This window comes from Crocuta crocuta, unplaced genomic scaffold, assembly GCF_008692635.1.
Source record: "Crocuta crocuta isolate KB4526 unplaced genomic scaffold, BGI_CrCroc_1.0 scaffold160, whole genome shotgun sequence".
NCBI lineage: Eukaryota > Metazoa > Chordata > Mammalia > Carnivora > Hyaenidae > Crocuta > Crocuta crocuta.
In genome coordinates, this window is record NW_027527591.1 from 1,783,864 (window position 1) to 1,800,041 (window position 16,178).

At 34.2% G+C, this 16,178-nt stretch overlaps 1 protein-coding gene across 1 annotated transcript in view; it reads left to right on the forward strand.

Moving 5' to 3' along the window:
* The window catches only part of ERBB4 (erb-b2 receptor tyrosine kinase 4), an 830,995-nt gene that overhangs the window by 575,585 nt on the left and 239,232 nt on the right, over positions 1-16,178 (forward strand). The window contains exons 14-15 of the mRNA XM_077770965.1: positions 3,446-3,539; positions 9,523-9,677. Coding sequence (XP_077627091.1) covers positions 3,446-3,539; positions 9,523-9,677 — 249 coding nt within the window. The remainder of the gene's footprint in view (positions 1-3,445; positions 3,540-9,522; positions 9,678-16,178) is intronic.

The following is a 16,178-nucleotide window of genomic DNA, read 5'->3' on the forward strand; positions in this document are numbered from 1 at the left end:
TGTTTGTTGTTTAGCAATTAATGCCATTCAAATGTAACTAATAGACTTTAATTCCATTTAGTAGTTACATTATAAGCTTATTGAGTATATATATATGTAGTCATTAAGAGAAAATGGGGCTGTAGAAATCATGTCTTCTAACAGCAACATCTTATAAACAGTGAAAACTGGTAAAGTGTTGGCCAGTGTCAGAACACTGGAGAATCAAGCCAACACTAGAATTCAGACTGTCTGATTTCCATACTGTATCTTTCCATATGCTATTGTTTTTCTTTAATATTTCATTTTAAACTTATCATAAATATGAAATTGATACATATGCAGATATATATACCATCCTCTCTCTCGTGTCTGCAAAATAATGAAAGCTACGGAAATATAGCCTGTTTTCTAAATAAGCAACGTTTGTTACCAGACTGTTTTTGAAAGTTTAGCATTTTCCAAGTCATTAAATCAAATGTATTAAAGAAATATAAAGTTTTTCATGTACTTGCAATAGTAATAGGGCTCTAGGAAATCATATACAAGAGTTTGCTTGAAAGATAATAGGTGAAAATACCTTGTAAAAGTCTGATGTGATGCTAGCCTATGCAATGATAGATTTTCCCACCTCCAATCTTGTGGCACTGACTAAAGTCTTTCAACACTGTCTGACAGTTAAAACAGCCTTTGAGGAAGAATTAATTCAAATCCTAACTTCATCACTTCCTAGTTTTAAATCTTGGATAAATAACCTAATTGTTCTTATCATTTCCTTTTTGTGCCAATTAATTCATGCTGATTAGATGGTTAGGCTGAATAGTTACCTTAAAATTGCTGAAAACACATACAAATGTGACATTTACCAAAATCAGGGAACCTATTTTTATATAAAAATAGTCTTAACTATCATATTAGGAGAAGAAATCTTCAAAAGAGGACTTTTTGAAGTGGACTAGAAAACCAGTTAATCCTTAGCTGTTAACATTCAAATCCAGGTCATAGACTACACTGTATTTCAGCAACTCTGAACTAGAGTGCACAAGAATTTAAAATGAAAGAGAAAGCTCTTTGGAATGCAATCTTAAAATTGTTCTTATCTGGCAACATGGTTAAATGCTTTTGAAATGTTAAGAACAACATGGAAGCATTAGAAAGGGTGCCAGTCTAAGCTTTTGGTAGGCATTTTTTAAAAATATATTTAACATTCACAACCTCTCACTGAAACACTATTTTCCCTTTTACAGAGGATATTTACAAAATGAAGTCTAGAGATGTTAAGGGATTTAAGTCCTAGAAGGAACACCAGTGAAATTTGGGAAGGACTTGACTGCAAAGCATTGATTCTGGCTCACAGGATTGGCTAAGGCAGCACACACAGCATGGCTGTAAGAAACGTAGAGTAGCAAAAACAAGTGACAAAAAAGCATAGTCTGCAAAACTCATGCTCAGTAGACAGTAATTTGCTAGGTCAGATTCAAGTGAAAGGGAATTTCTTGCAGTCATAATATAATTAATAGGAAACAGGGAAGAAAAAGCAATGATGGAGACAGTGACGATGAAGAGAAGAAGAAATAATAAAAATCATAGGAATGATCTGTTCTGAGAGCAGAAAGGAAGAGAGCCCAAAGCCATACAAATAGATGTTTAATCTCAGAAGAAAAGGCAGCTAGGTTTGTCTCCATGACTTTTAATGACTTATTCACCTTAATCCTCAACTCTGTGCATAGGCAAGGGGTTTTGAAGAAGTGAAAGAAAAGCATGACCTGTGTTTTAATACCACAAAAATCACGACCTTCATTCGGTAACGTAACCCTTTAGTAACCAAAAAACCTGTTCTTAAAAACAGAAATTTGCTGATGATTGCAAGTTTTGCTATAATTTCATGTTTATTATTTATAATTTTATAATTTCACTATAGAAATAATTCTTCTGATTCTCTTTACAATTGAGGTACCATCCCCTCTTCCCCCATACCAGGTCATTTTGATCTTTATATCCTGAAGATTTCCTCTGTTGAGTGCTTTATATCACTGATGATGAAACATGCCAAAAAAAATCTGTTTCTATGTAATTGAGATTTTAAACACAAGAAAATGCATCAAAAGCTTAATTCATAGCAAACCAACATCTCATTTTAAAAGTGGAAAATCCATGTAACTAAATATGTGCAGTGATACATAGCTAAACTATCAATTTATGTCATATGTTTTGAGAACCCAAACTTAATTATTTTGCTTTGAAGTAGGTATAGTTTTAATTTAACCAACAGAAAATATAGCCCACCGTTTAGACTTCTGTCATTTATTAAGGCTTTACAATAGCCAAATGTGATAATTCACTATGAAAATAAGTGAATACTTTAGGGAAAAATAAATTTAAATTTATCATGAAATTAATCCTTAAATGCCAGATCTGCAATGCTTTGAGTATGGAATGATAGCTCATGATACACAGACACAAAATAACAGAAGCTATAAATATTTAGTCATGTTTTGTTAACGACTTATAACTGGCATTCTAAATTGACTATACCCAGTGTCTCATCCTCTCACACATTAGTGGGGATGGGGTACTTAAACATGTTGTACATGAGTGATAACCAATTATTGAAATTAAAATTTTACAGTAGGTATTGATTGGAAAACTTACATATTGATAACATTTAATATTGAAATAGCTACAAAATGTTAGGTTTGGGAAGGGATAACCATCATCCTAGATTTTAATTAAAAAGTTTTAGAAAGTTACCATTAAACTATTTTTTATTTTATACTTTATAGAATTACTTCAAAAAGATTTTAAGCTGAAAAAGATGTGATATTAGATCAATAATCTAAGAATATAAAATCTGCCATAAAAAGATTTTCTCTAATTCTCTAAGGCAGCTATTTTAAAAGAAGAAAAGAAATCAAAGCATTTTTTGAAGTTTCACCAAAAATAAATTGAAGAGTCTTGGGATTTGAAGGACAGGGATGGGGAATATCATGTAACTTAGCAACAAGAAAAATACAATAGTTCTTTCAGAGTTTAAAAAATAAAGCTCAGCCAAGAGTAACAGTTTATATAGAGACAAACAGGCACAGCTTTACTTTAAAAAAAGGTAAAAATAATTCTGCTGTGTCATCAGAAGAGTCATACTTTTTTTTCTTCTCTCTCTCTCTCTTTTTTTTTTTTTTTTTTTTTGAGACTGCTAGAATATCTCTCACAAGAGAGATGTTTCCTGAATGAGTCTATCATTGAACCCAATGGAGGGCAAGGAGAGCCATCTGGCTGCAGTTTATCTTTTTTCCTAATGGAGAACTTATTCCTTAATGTACAGGGAAATGATTCTGATGCTCCTGGCACATAGAGAAACAAACTCTAGAATTTACTCTGCCAATAGGACTTTTAGCAGATGTTACTTCATTTGTTAAGTTGACAGCTTGTTTGCTTATACCACCTCATGCAGCTGATGTTTTCACAGTGAGTTTCGAGAGTTTGAGAATGGCTCCATCTGTGTAGAGTGTGACCCCCAGTGTGAGAAGATGGAAGATGGCATCCTCACGTGCCATGGACCGGTAAGCTTGAAGACATCTGTGGTTGTGTTGGCTTATTTAGTTTCATGTGTGACTGTTTGTTATGTCATTGGTTTATCGTTTATCCATCCATTCAGCAGGTGTTTATAGTATACAAAGGGGAATCATGTATGATATTCTACCCTCAAGAGGCTTACAGTTTGGTAGTAGAGATAAAATATTTACAAATTCAATTTCTTAAATATTTACATCCCAGATAATGTCTTTAAAAAGAAAATATGAATATCCCCTTGAAAATTGCACAGTGTTGAAAAGAAAAAGAGATCTATAAGCAATTAGAATGAACCAAAATAATTGATAAAATATAAATATGTGTTAATTTTATAGGAACACAAATGATAGAGAGAAATTTGTCTGTCTTTGGGATGGAAAGTAGGACATCAATAAAGCCCATAGGAAAGTGATATTTGAGCTATACTTTGAAGAAGCATCTGGAAAGAGGAAGCATACAAAGATATGCAAATGTAAATATTCATGGTGTGTTTGAGGTAAACTATAACACATTCATATCTGTGTTTAATTATTTAACTATTATGGAATTGGGAAGGACATTGTGAAAGACAGACGGAGAAGGCAAACAAACTAAAATCTAAAACAGTGTATTAAATGCTTTGGCAGAGAAAAAAACTGAGCTATGAGAATGGAAGGAGGGGCTGTAGGATCAGGAAAGTCTTGATGGATACACTGGCATCAGATGTTTTTTTTCTTAACTTTTTTTTAAATGTTTTATATATTTTTTAGAGAGAGAAAGAGACAGTGTGAGCAGAGGAGGGTCAGAGAGAGAGGGAGGCACAGAATCCGAAGCAGGCACCGGGCTCTGAGCTGCCAGCACAGAGCCCGATGCGGGACTCAAACCCACTAACCGTGAGATCATGACCTGAGCTGAAGTCGGACACTTAACTGACTGAGCCACCCAGGCGCCGCTGGCACTAAATGTTTGACGTTAGCCTTATAGAGAAAATATAGAGGAAATGGTAGTTCCTTTTTAGACCTCTCTTTTGTTTCCCATCATTCAGGCTTTTACTTAATAATGAGGTCAATATGAGTTTGTCATTCCAAAGTGTCATATTCATCCTTCTTTAGACAAATTTCCAGTTTGTTTTTTTTTGTGTGTGTATCAAGTCATTTCTCAATAGATGATTTGGGGACCAACATTTGGGTGTCGCCAATATCTCAATATTGCTCCATAAGAATTTATATGGAATTTAAATAGTACTAAGTTTTCTACTAGAGTGCTTATTCAGCACTTAACTAGCTTAGAAAAAAGATATCACTGAGCCCTCCAAACTTCCATTAGGCCCCAATGAGCCGTTCTGGAACTTCATCTAAAGAAGGATGTGGAAAACTTGGACAGTTCAGAGGACTACCATAAGGATGATTAAACTTGGAAAATCAGACCTCTGAGAAAAAGAAGTGGTGTGATTTGGCCTCAAGAACCAAAGTCTAAAAGACAATTTAATATGTAAATGATCTCCAAGTAAGTATGCAAAGGGCATATACAGCTGTTTTCTTTCTCTACTAAAGATATTAATGGAAAGTACAATTAATCCACAGAAAGAGAAATGTGGATACTGTAAAGAATGACATGAAACATAGGGAAGTAAAATTCTGAAATGGGTTGTTAAAGCAAGTCAGGCTATCTATATAAGACTTCTTTAAACATTAAAGTATTTAAGCACCAAAGTTAAAGAATGAAAAACAATATGTCTTTCTGAGAAACCGAGACTTTGAAAGTGTGTAATTACAATAACAAGGGAGACTGCAACACCAGTCCCATGATTTTCTATTCCTCACGCTGCCTCCTTGGTATAAAATTATGCTGATAAGTAACCAGTTTATTAATTTATTTCAATTTGTGTGTTTTCACAGTTTATTTGTTCATTCTTTTGTTACTCAAAAGATTGAGACAGTTTATAAACTATGTGTAAAAATCCTAATAGTTAATTTTTTTAAATTTTCAAAATTATTTGATAACTAAGAAAGAACAAACAGATTAGGTGTTTAAAGAACACATTTTGATTTCATAATGACAGAATTGTTGGACCATATACTTAAAATTATCACTCAGTGTGAGCATTGTCAATTAATATGTCTAGAGATTCAGAAAGGCATGAAGTCAAAGAGTAGAAAAGGTTAGTAAACATGAATCACTTTTTGTAGAACATTAGAGCATGGAATCAAGAAAACCTATTTGATCACTTGATCAGTAAAACTTGAAATGCTTAGCAGGTAAGAACACATATTCAGGTTATGGTGTCTGAGAAACTGGCAAGACTGAGCTCAAACAATAGCCTAAACTGTTCTCACTAGAATGCTGCTTGCTTTCAGCTCTTACAATTTATATTAGGTTTTTGCCTGTTTCTGCGTTTATATATTGATTATCACAACTAGAGACAGAAGTGTTTTGTGTGCCATATAATACACATCTATCATTTAAGATATCCAAGAGGTTCTGGAAACTTCTCTGTGAGACTAACACTGTTATGAGATAGAGGAGAAGTCATAAAGAAGGTTGGAATTCCTACACCTGGCCTTATGATTTATTCTGTTAGAATTGCACTTTCCTGACCTGTCCATATTTTCCTAATATTAATAATTGGTACACATTTATATTTGTCAAATAGTGTTATATTTGAAGCATACTATCACTTTTTCCATTTAAAATATAAAGAAACTGAACCTGCAATAATTAGAAAGGTATACCAAAGAGTAAACCATCTATAAGATGTGGAGCTGGGACTCAACAGTTGAAGCTCTGACTCCAAATTTTACACTCTATTCATTTCACCTTTTTCCCCCAGGCAAAAATTCTGTAATATAATAAGGATAATATATTTCCTGAGAATATAAAAGCTACATGTAAAATGGGATGGTATTATACTATTTAAATGTGACAGAAATCCAAGATAATGTTGAGAGGGCTACCTTTGAAATAAAGTGAGCCCCTGTTTTTATAGCCTTGTGTGTCTTTGTGTGTTTTTTACATTTTATTATTTATTTAGCAATTTTATCCTTTCTGTCTCACTTTTACTACCCTCATTGGGTAAGGGTAAGGAAGGGCATGAGAGAAGAAAGAGAAGTAAGGGAAATCAGACAGAGTTGTAGGAGATCAAAATATAAGTCAAAGAGGTGGCATGCAAGAGAAGAGATAGAGGAAAGAAATGATAAAAGCTAAACTAGTGGTTAAAGTCAATAAAGGTGTGCTGCCATAACAAATACCCCCTGTATTAGAGTAGCTTATAGGAAAACATTTGAATCTTTTTCATGTAGAGTGCACTACAGGTTAGCTCTCCTCCCTGTGATGGTCTAGCATTTGAAGATGCCTTGAATTTATGGTATCTCCACATTTGCATGGGATCCCTACATCATGGCAGCAGGGAAAGAGAAGGCTGGAGAGGTTAGCCCTGGCAGTCTCATAAATCACTTCTACTTAAATTTCATGGTCCAGAAGAAAACATACCTCATCTATGTTGGGAGGGGAATTCCAGTCTTCCATGTAGCTAGGACTGGAAGAGAAATGGATACTGGTGAATATTAGCATTATCTTTTACAGTAGTTACCAAAGAAAAGCATCAATTGTTACTGAGAAAAAAATGTAGTATTTCTATCAGGATTTAGCTTATCCTTTAGTTTCCTGCCTAGATATTGGAGTCTAAAGGTAGCTTAAAATCAGAGACAAGGAACAATATTGCTTTCACCTCTGTTTTTTATCATTGCATTTATCAGCTCATTCACTGAACTTAGGTTCTTAAAAGCTTTGAGAATATAATGATAGAAGAGTAAGCATTAGACATGCATATTTCTTTAAATCTTTTTTATGGAAATAAGTTGGAGAATTAGTATATTTCATTTCTTGTGAGATTTTTCAGGAGCTTTTTTTTGTATGTCAGCTTAGAACATTGTGTTTTGTATCATCACACAATCAAATAGATGAGAGGTGCTTAAAAAACAAGGAAATACATGCAAAAATCTGTTAGAAGTACACTTAAATGTTAAATATGATTTTAATTTTAGTTTAATAATTTTTTCTTCTGATTTTACCTGGACATTACTTTACATTAGAAGAATTTTATAGGAAAATAATTCCTAATTTCTGATTTTTACTATGCCTACTTTACTCATGGTTAGTTTTATTCTTCTGTTCTGCAAGAAGCCTGTCTCTTGTCTTGTACAATAAGTCATGCCACTGAGCATACTTGCATAGTAAAGGATTTTGCATAATAGATGGCATTACGTGCCTAAGTACCCATGAGCAGGTGTTAAAATTGGAAGCATGTGAAGTATTCTTTTTTGGGAGGAAATAAGAACTTGCCAGTAGCAAACTCTTCAGGTTGAATAGGGATTAGGTTTTGTAGGATAATTTTCTTTTAGATCTAAATCTCATATCAAAATAGTGAAATAGTGCTTGATTGAACCTCACCAGTCCCAGAATTTCCAGAAACCTCTTCCTGGTTACTTTTTCTTCTTTACACTACCTTTCTTTGTTAGCAGCCTCAATCTTCAAACTTTAAAATATTACATTTATTGATTTCCTGATGTCTTATATCTCCAACTAGTAATGTCTAGCTACTTTTGGATTAACACTATAGAGGGATGTAATACACTCCTGTGAATGGACACGCCCTGCCTAATACATAGTTCTATACAATGTCTGCTTGTCTTGACTCCCAGATTCACAATGTTTATAGTTATAAACCTAGTTATAGTTATAACCCTAATAAAATTTGTTCTCTCCCTCTATACTTACTATATCTCATTTAGATTATCTAAATTGTGTTTTAATCTGAACTGTCATAATTATTGGAACAATGTGGACAGATTTTGGGGAGAAATGGGTCAGGGGAATAAGTTCCAGAAAGTGGTCAAAGAAAAGAGGAATTTAAGGCAATATGATGTTCAAAAGGGAAGGCCAAAAGCCAACTTTATAGGTAATATTATTCATAATATATAAATGTGTAAATATATTGCCACTATTTAAGAAAATAGCACTTTTTAAAAGTGGTTATTAATTTATTTTGAGAAAGAGACAGAGTGAGCAGGGGAGGTACAAAGAGAAGGAAAGAAAGAGAATCCCAAGCAAATTCTACACTGTCAGTACAGAGCCCAACATGGGGCTTGACCCTAAAAACTGGGAGGTCATGACCTGTGCTGAAACCAAGAGTAAGACTCTTAACCGACTGAGCCACTCAGGTGCCCCAGAAAATAGCATTTTTAATCAAAACATTCTCAATTTTCTTTGATTTGATGGTAGACTGCTTAACATTTGCATGCTTACTATTCCCAGCACCAAACTGAAATCAGGGTTGTTGTTTTTTGTAAAGTTGTTTTATATTTAATATGAGTTTTAAATGTTTTACCTTTTAATGATATTTAAATATATTTGCATGTTAATATTGCTCAGTAACATTCTACATATTAGAAAATGGTTATATATTATAAACATAAATATATGAAGTGAATTAGTTCCATTTTTAATTTATTTTGCTCATATTTAGGTCACCTTTATTAATGGATAAATTTTCCATGCATCTACTTCACTATTATGGAGTTTTGATATTTGTTTATCAGAATGTGCCTTTATTGTGCTTTCAGGATTGTATTGTGATTTACCAAAATCTCTATAGATTTTTGTATAGAGTTTTAACATTATCACAAGCTGATTTGAGATGGAATATAACCTAGAAATTAACTTTTATTTTCCTAACCTAATTCCTAATAATTCAACTATAGTAAATTTTAAAATTCATTGCTTAAATAGTCTAGTACAATCAGAGGAAAGTTTACATCTCGTTGTTACATTGAAAAGCTGCCGTAGTGACATCCCCACCTATAGTTTGAAACTGCTTTTATGTTCCCTAGTGGAAGATTGGCCACTCACTGAAGCCTCAGTAACTAAGCCACATGAATACCAGAAGAAACTGCACCCATTTTCTTTGTCCATTATGTTTTGTTTTTCACATTTTAGGGGCCCGATAACTGCACAAAGTGCTCCCATTTTAAGGATGGCCCGAACTGTGTGGAAAAATGTCCAGATGGCTTACAAGGGGCAAACAGTTTCATTTTCAAGTATGCTGATCAGGATCGAGAGTGCCATCCATGCCATCCAAACTGCACCCAAGGGTAAGCATCCTTGCCGGCCAAGGACTCCGTCACACATGTGGTCTTTACCCCTGACATCGTCTACTAACTATGTAACATCCTCATATAGAACTTGATTCATCTTTGTATTACTATATTGATTTGAAGGGGAATACTTCTAAGAAAACGGTTTATGCAATCAAATGTATACTATCTGAAATACTCTGTTAAATATTTACCTAAAAGTATTCTATTGACTCCTTTATGAAGCTGGTGGCAGGTATACTTTATAGGGAGTCTAGAAATTCTTTCAAATTTTACTTGATATTGAAGATATCTTTTTTTTTTAATAGTTTATTGTCAAATTAGTTTCCACATAACACTCAGTGCTCATCCCCACAAGTGTCCTCCTCCATGCCCATCCCCCCCTCCCCCCACATCCATCAGTCCTCAGTTTTTGTCAGCATTCAAGAGTCTCTCATGGTTTGCTTCTCTCCCTTTCCCCCACCATTTCCGCCCTTCTTCTCCCCCTTGTTCCTCCGAAGAGACAAGACAGCCATCACACGAGATTTGTGCTTAATAAATCTTTAACCGAAGTGTTCTGTTTATATTTCTTTGTTCTTACAACCAAGTTAAGGTGAGGATAGCTCTCTTTTTATAGATACTGCCTTGGATTACTCCTTCAACAAAATATAAGCAAAATAGTAACGACAGAAAAAAAAAAGGTGGGGGAATTAGTGATATGTGTATTAATAAAATCACAAATACATTTTGTGAAGTAATTTTATTACAGGTCAACCTATAACCTAGAATTTTTTGACTAGTACAGGACAACTCAAATATGGGTACCCAGTTTTCTACTTTGTTTCTTCAAAAGGTTGCATTATAAAATGAATAATAATTGATATTGTTATTGAAGCATTTAAAAAACAAAGACATATTAGAGAAAGAAGAAAAGCACTGAACTGAAAGAAATAATGCCACTCATGTAAGAAATTCCAGAACCTATTTTTTAAAAGATAGCAAGTCTATTTTAATAAGGGCTTTTCTTTTTCTTTCGTCCAGAAGATGTCTAATTTCAGACTTGAGAACAATTTAGTATACTCTATCCTCCTTCTGTCCATAAATCCTCTTCTTTGTTATGAGTCCCCACACGCATGTGTGCACACACGTGCACACACACACACACACCTGCAAATACATACACTTTCTGAGAATCATCTCGGGTACTTTATATCTGGCAAGAAAGTATGAGATTCCATAAAGAATGTTTTCTGCCAGATTAAGAGCTAGCTATTAGGGGATAGTGAAGAAGTTAAGCAAGCAACCTCATTTTCTGCCAAGAGGACATCAATTTGCAGATGCTGCTACAATTTCCTGCAGGCCAAGATGTCAGCTTATTACTCTGTGACATGGTAGATCCTCAAAAGGTAAAGTAATATTCTGCCATTCAAATTCAAATTCAGCTTGGAAGAGCTAATACCATCTCATTGGTTTACACATAAGGACATAGACTGAGTGTACTGAAATCGTCACATGGACTCTTTGCTTCAAGGAAACTAGAAGGAATAAGCTTCTCCCCTTGCGAGGTTTTGGCACATTTGGGTTAAGAGTATTTCATGAAGAAATGACTGATGCCACCGGAGCAGAAGAGTCAGCAACAGAAAGAGAAAACTTTGCCTGCTAAAGTAATCATCCACAGGAGGGTTTTATTGTTTTGCAGCTAAAATTAAACCAGTAAATTATTCAATATAATGTTGATGTCAACAGCTGTTGCCATTCAAAATGAGACCTTTTGCTATTTTTGCAAATCTAATTACAATGAAGCCATTAGGGAAATGAAAGTGAGATCACAGAGCCATAGTCTGGATGTGTGGCTGGTGTGTCTTCCTCTCAGCCCCTTTTAAATCATGATTATGTAATAAAAGAACACATCTATAGTGGGGGAAGTAGAAGTAGAGACAATGAAGATATCCATTTACCACAGCAACAAAAGCCAGACGTCAGCTAAAAGGGGAAGATGAAGGTATAAAGGGAGCAAATCTGACCAGACCATATAGGAATTCCAAGTTAATAGAAAAGTGTCTTTAAATCAACTGTTGCAGAATGATGGTGAAACAGAGTTTGGATATTGTATTCCCTGGGCTTTTCCAAGGTAAATGGATTATAAGGATTTATTTAGTCCTGAAGGATTTGTGTATTTCTTTTCATTTAGCTTCCTGCCGTCCTTTTCCTAATATCCTTCATATTGTCCAGGTTCACTCACTTCATGAGAGTTTTGTGGTCCCAAGCCCAGAGTTCCTAAATTCCTAAATCCCACTCTATATTACTGCTGTGTTGCACTGTGCTTTGAGATCCTTCAGTGAAGCAATGAGGTGCTCTGTGCAACTAGTTCCTTCTTTTCAAATTGCATATAGAGATAGGATCTTTCTCTAGAAAGATCACAGGGCCAGTGGAGATGATGGGACGAGTGACTATTTATATTCCTAAATACATGTAACCATTGACCTGTCTGTGAGTGTGAGCTCACCATGCCAACTCCACTTTGGAAAACAGCTTTCCTTTTATATGCCAATATTATGTCAGCTAGATAATTCAAGGACCAAGTTAATAGAAATAGTCTTTCGAATCACATTTTTTAGAAGGAAAGTTCTTACTTTGAATACTGTTCAATGATTTTCTGAAAATAAAATTATGTGTATAATGCCTTAAAAGCACTTTTATTACTCTGAAAGTACATTAAATATATTGGCTCTAATAAGTTCTTCAGATACTTTTAAAATAGATTATCCATTTAGTACCTATCACGAGATTCTCATTAATATCCCCAAACGGGGAGGGGGGGGAATAACATTGTCTCTTCTTGCCTTGACTAGAGAACTTTTATTTTAGCAGCCTTTTCTCGTTTATTCATTCCTCAGCTTGGTTATATTGAACACCAACTGAACATCAGAGATAGTGATAGGTAATTTCAGAAATGAGTAAGACATAGCTCTTGGCCACTAGTAAGTTAGAGTTTAGTGAGCTTTCATTCTTACAATTTATATATTTTTGTTATGGACACTTCCCATATATTGAAATGATGAGCAAGAATTTAAAACTTAGGAATGATCTTCATATTTGAAATTAACAAGATAGAATTAAAAAAAAGATTTGTAAACTAAATCTTTTTAGTTTTATTTTAGTATGTAATTAAATACCTATAAGGGCAATTACTGTGGTTTCCACACTAACATCAAATCCATAGCAAATACCAATGCAATTTTGGTTTTAATCATGGACTGGAATATTTGTTTTTCACAGGCATCTTTGAAAATTTTCATTGAATAATTTTGTTAATGTTAGAATTTTGTAGAGAGTTACATTATTCCTTATCTGTTTTTGGTCTCATGTTTGGTATCTTGACTCTTCAAAAGTTTAATACTTCCATTATTCTGTGATCTTGCTGAATCAATATAAATTGTATGTGCTAATCAGTTGTTTATGTAAAGTGCAAAGAGTTGAAATACAGTATGGATCTTTAAATACACAGCGACTTGTACTTAGAAAGGATGGTGCTCCTTCAGTCATGCTCTTATTTCCATTTTCCATTGTTTCTTTCATCTTCCTCTTTTAAATATGTCTAAATCTCAAATACCCTTCCACAGTTCCCTCAACAAACTTTCCTGACCCCATATCCTGCCCCCTCAAGTACTCACCTTCCTTTCCCCTTGCTCCTATTCTCTTATGTCCAATATGCTTCTCAACTCACAGCAGTGGAAATGCTGGTGACCTTGACAATGACAACTAAACTGCTCTCAGTAGTTCTTATTTTATTAGATCTCTCTTTGCACTTAACATTGACAATTACTCCTGAAGGTCTCTCCTAAGTTAGCTCCCACAACGAGGCTGTAATTACTTGATTTTACTCAATAGTTTCTCATGCTTCTGGCACATGAGCTCATCTTAGGTCATTTACCAGTTATCGCAGTTATTTGAGCTTCAGTCACAGTCTCCTCTTTTCTCAATTTAGAGATCCTTCTTCAGCTATCTTACCCACTTACATGATTTCAACTTTTTCCCATATGCTATTTCAAACCGATCATCACACTGGTGCCTTCACAGCCTACAACCACCGGCCTATCTTTCCAGCTGGAGATGAACATTTCTTACCCAGACAGAGGACAACTACACTGGATACACACTGTAGCTCCATAAAACTGAAATTATCAACCCCTCCTCCCCCAACACACATACAAGAAAAGGTGTCTCTCCTCTTGCATTCTCTCACTGGTGGTACTATATGTTTAACTCCTCTGATCCTTCCTCTTCTGTCATCAAATCAGCCATCAACTTCTCTTCTCCACCCCCACCCACAATACCTGTCAAGGCATTTCTTGAATCTGGCCAGCTGCCTCTATCTTAGTTGCCATTTTCCCAGTAACCCTTTTTCATCATTCACATATACTAAAACAGTTTTGGTGCCAAAGGAATCTACCTGGATCCCAGCTGACTAGCCTGGGACAGAGATCCATGTAATACACAAATCTAACAAATCTACTACTTCTGTAAAACCCTGCAGTGATTCTCCATTGTTTGCCCCTAAGCAAATAGCCTTCAAGTTCTGGCTCTTGCCTAAATGATCTCGCTTCTTTTCCCTCTTCCTGTCACCTCATGTATTGTTGCTCCCTGACTACTCAGAATTGTTTGTACTTGTTCATGTGTATTCTAAATTTCCTCAGATCTATACCTTTTTCCTGCTATTTCTTACCCCTTAGAAATCACTGCTACTCCAACCCAGGTTCTCAGCACCCTGAACTTCAGTTTTCTAACTTCTCTGAGGATTAGCATGAAATTTCTAAAGCTAAGTGTCCTTCCTCTATGTTCCCTTAAGCTACTCTTTTGTGTCTCTTATTATATTTATCATATTAAACAATATACATCTTATTATGCATGTATCTCCTGTAATACATTAAATTGTGAGCTTATTAAGAATAGGAAAAAGTGTCTAATTCATCTTCCCCTCTCCCCTGCCCAGCTCCTAGAAGAGCAGCAACTCTTAGTAGGCATGCAAATGTGTTTTTTTACATGGATGAATAAAGATCTTTCATTATTCAGACTTTACCCTCAAGTTGAATTTTATTTTCAAATGTTTTTATCTTTCAAAGACGATTTTAAAGACACAGATTGCAAACTAATCATAGTTTTCAGATTCTCACTTGGAAATAAGAAGTAGACTATTAATTTTACCAAATGGCAATACTGTATAAGAAGGCACTTTGAAGAAGATATAATAGGAACCTAGGAAAAATAAGTACTTCAGAATAAAATAAAAAGAATACCATATAAGACAATTTGAAAATACTTTTAGTAGTTACTTTTTCCATTTCAAGAAGTGGTTTTGGTTATGCATTATAGTACCAATTCAATGCTATGTGCTATATATTTTTATTTGTATTTCTTATTTGCTTTTTAAAAGACTTTTTTTCACAGTGTGTACCCCATTTTTCTGTACATTAAATTTTTCTGGGCTATTCAAAACCGGTGCTCAAAATGAAAACAATTTTCTACCTAGTAGAAATGTTATTGCAGATATTCATGGAGCAGGGAAATATTGACTTAATTATTATTAGACATAGTTATATTAGTTTACCAATATTGAGAGTTATCTAAAGATATAGTAGACAGGCTGGCCTTATATGTGAGCACCTTATTACTTCATTATATGGGGATTTTAACTTTAGCTTCCTTTTCAATTTTAGAAATAGAGTTTGAAAGAAAACATTTGTGATCAGCAGAATTAGTCCTATAAATCATAGCTGTGGAGGGAATCTTGATAATGTACTGTAGCTATATGTATTTGATGAGAGAAAAGGGAAAGAAATACAATTTGTACATTAGAAGATGGAAGAAGTAATATTTCCATAATACCTTAAAATGAAATTCTAGGGACTGTACATCAGAATTTTGTGTACTTCTATAATTCCAGTGAATTCTTTAGTTAACCTGCTTCTCAGTGTATTCATTTCCTTGGAGAGTATTTATTTGTTATTGTTTGAGTTAAATATTATGGCAGTTTAAAAACCCATTTTTGTTTGCCTGTTATGGCGCTGCACTTTTAAAATAGAGTGTCAAGATAAACTGCAGCATTGGTAAAACCAGTTAATTTGTTTTTTAAATGAATTCATGTTTAAAGATAAGTATGTTTTAAAACCGTCACAACCAAGGAATGGAATAATGTGATTTTGTAAAGTATCCATAAGAATAGCATTAAAGCATGTTAACTCATTTTATGCCATAATCAATCTTTAATGAGTATTAAGCATCAGGTTATTATATTATATTGAATAGTTCATGTTTCAGTTTTTATTGATTTTAGTTTTTACTTAAGTCCTTTTAGAAGAAACTGCATACATGAAACCAATTGTAGCCATTGAAACATCAAGTTATTCAGCAAGATATATACTCATGAATGATGCAAATGAATTGAAAGTATTAGAAGTGAGTTCTATGTGTTTCGAAGTTACCCACAGAAACAGGGTACAGTTTCCTTTACTGTGGATA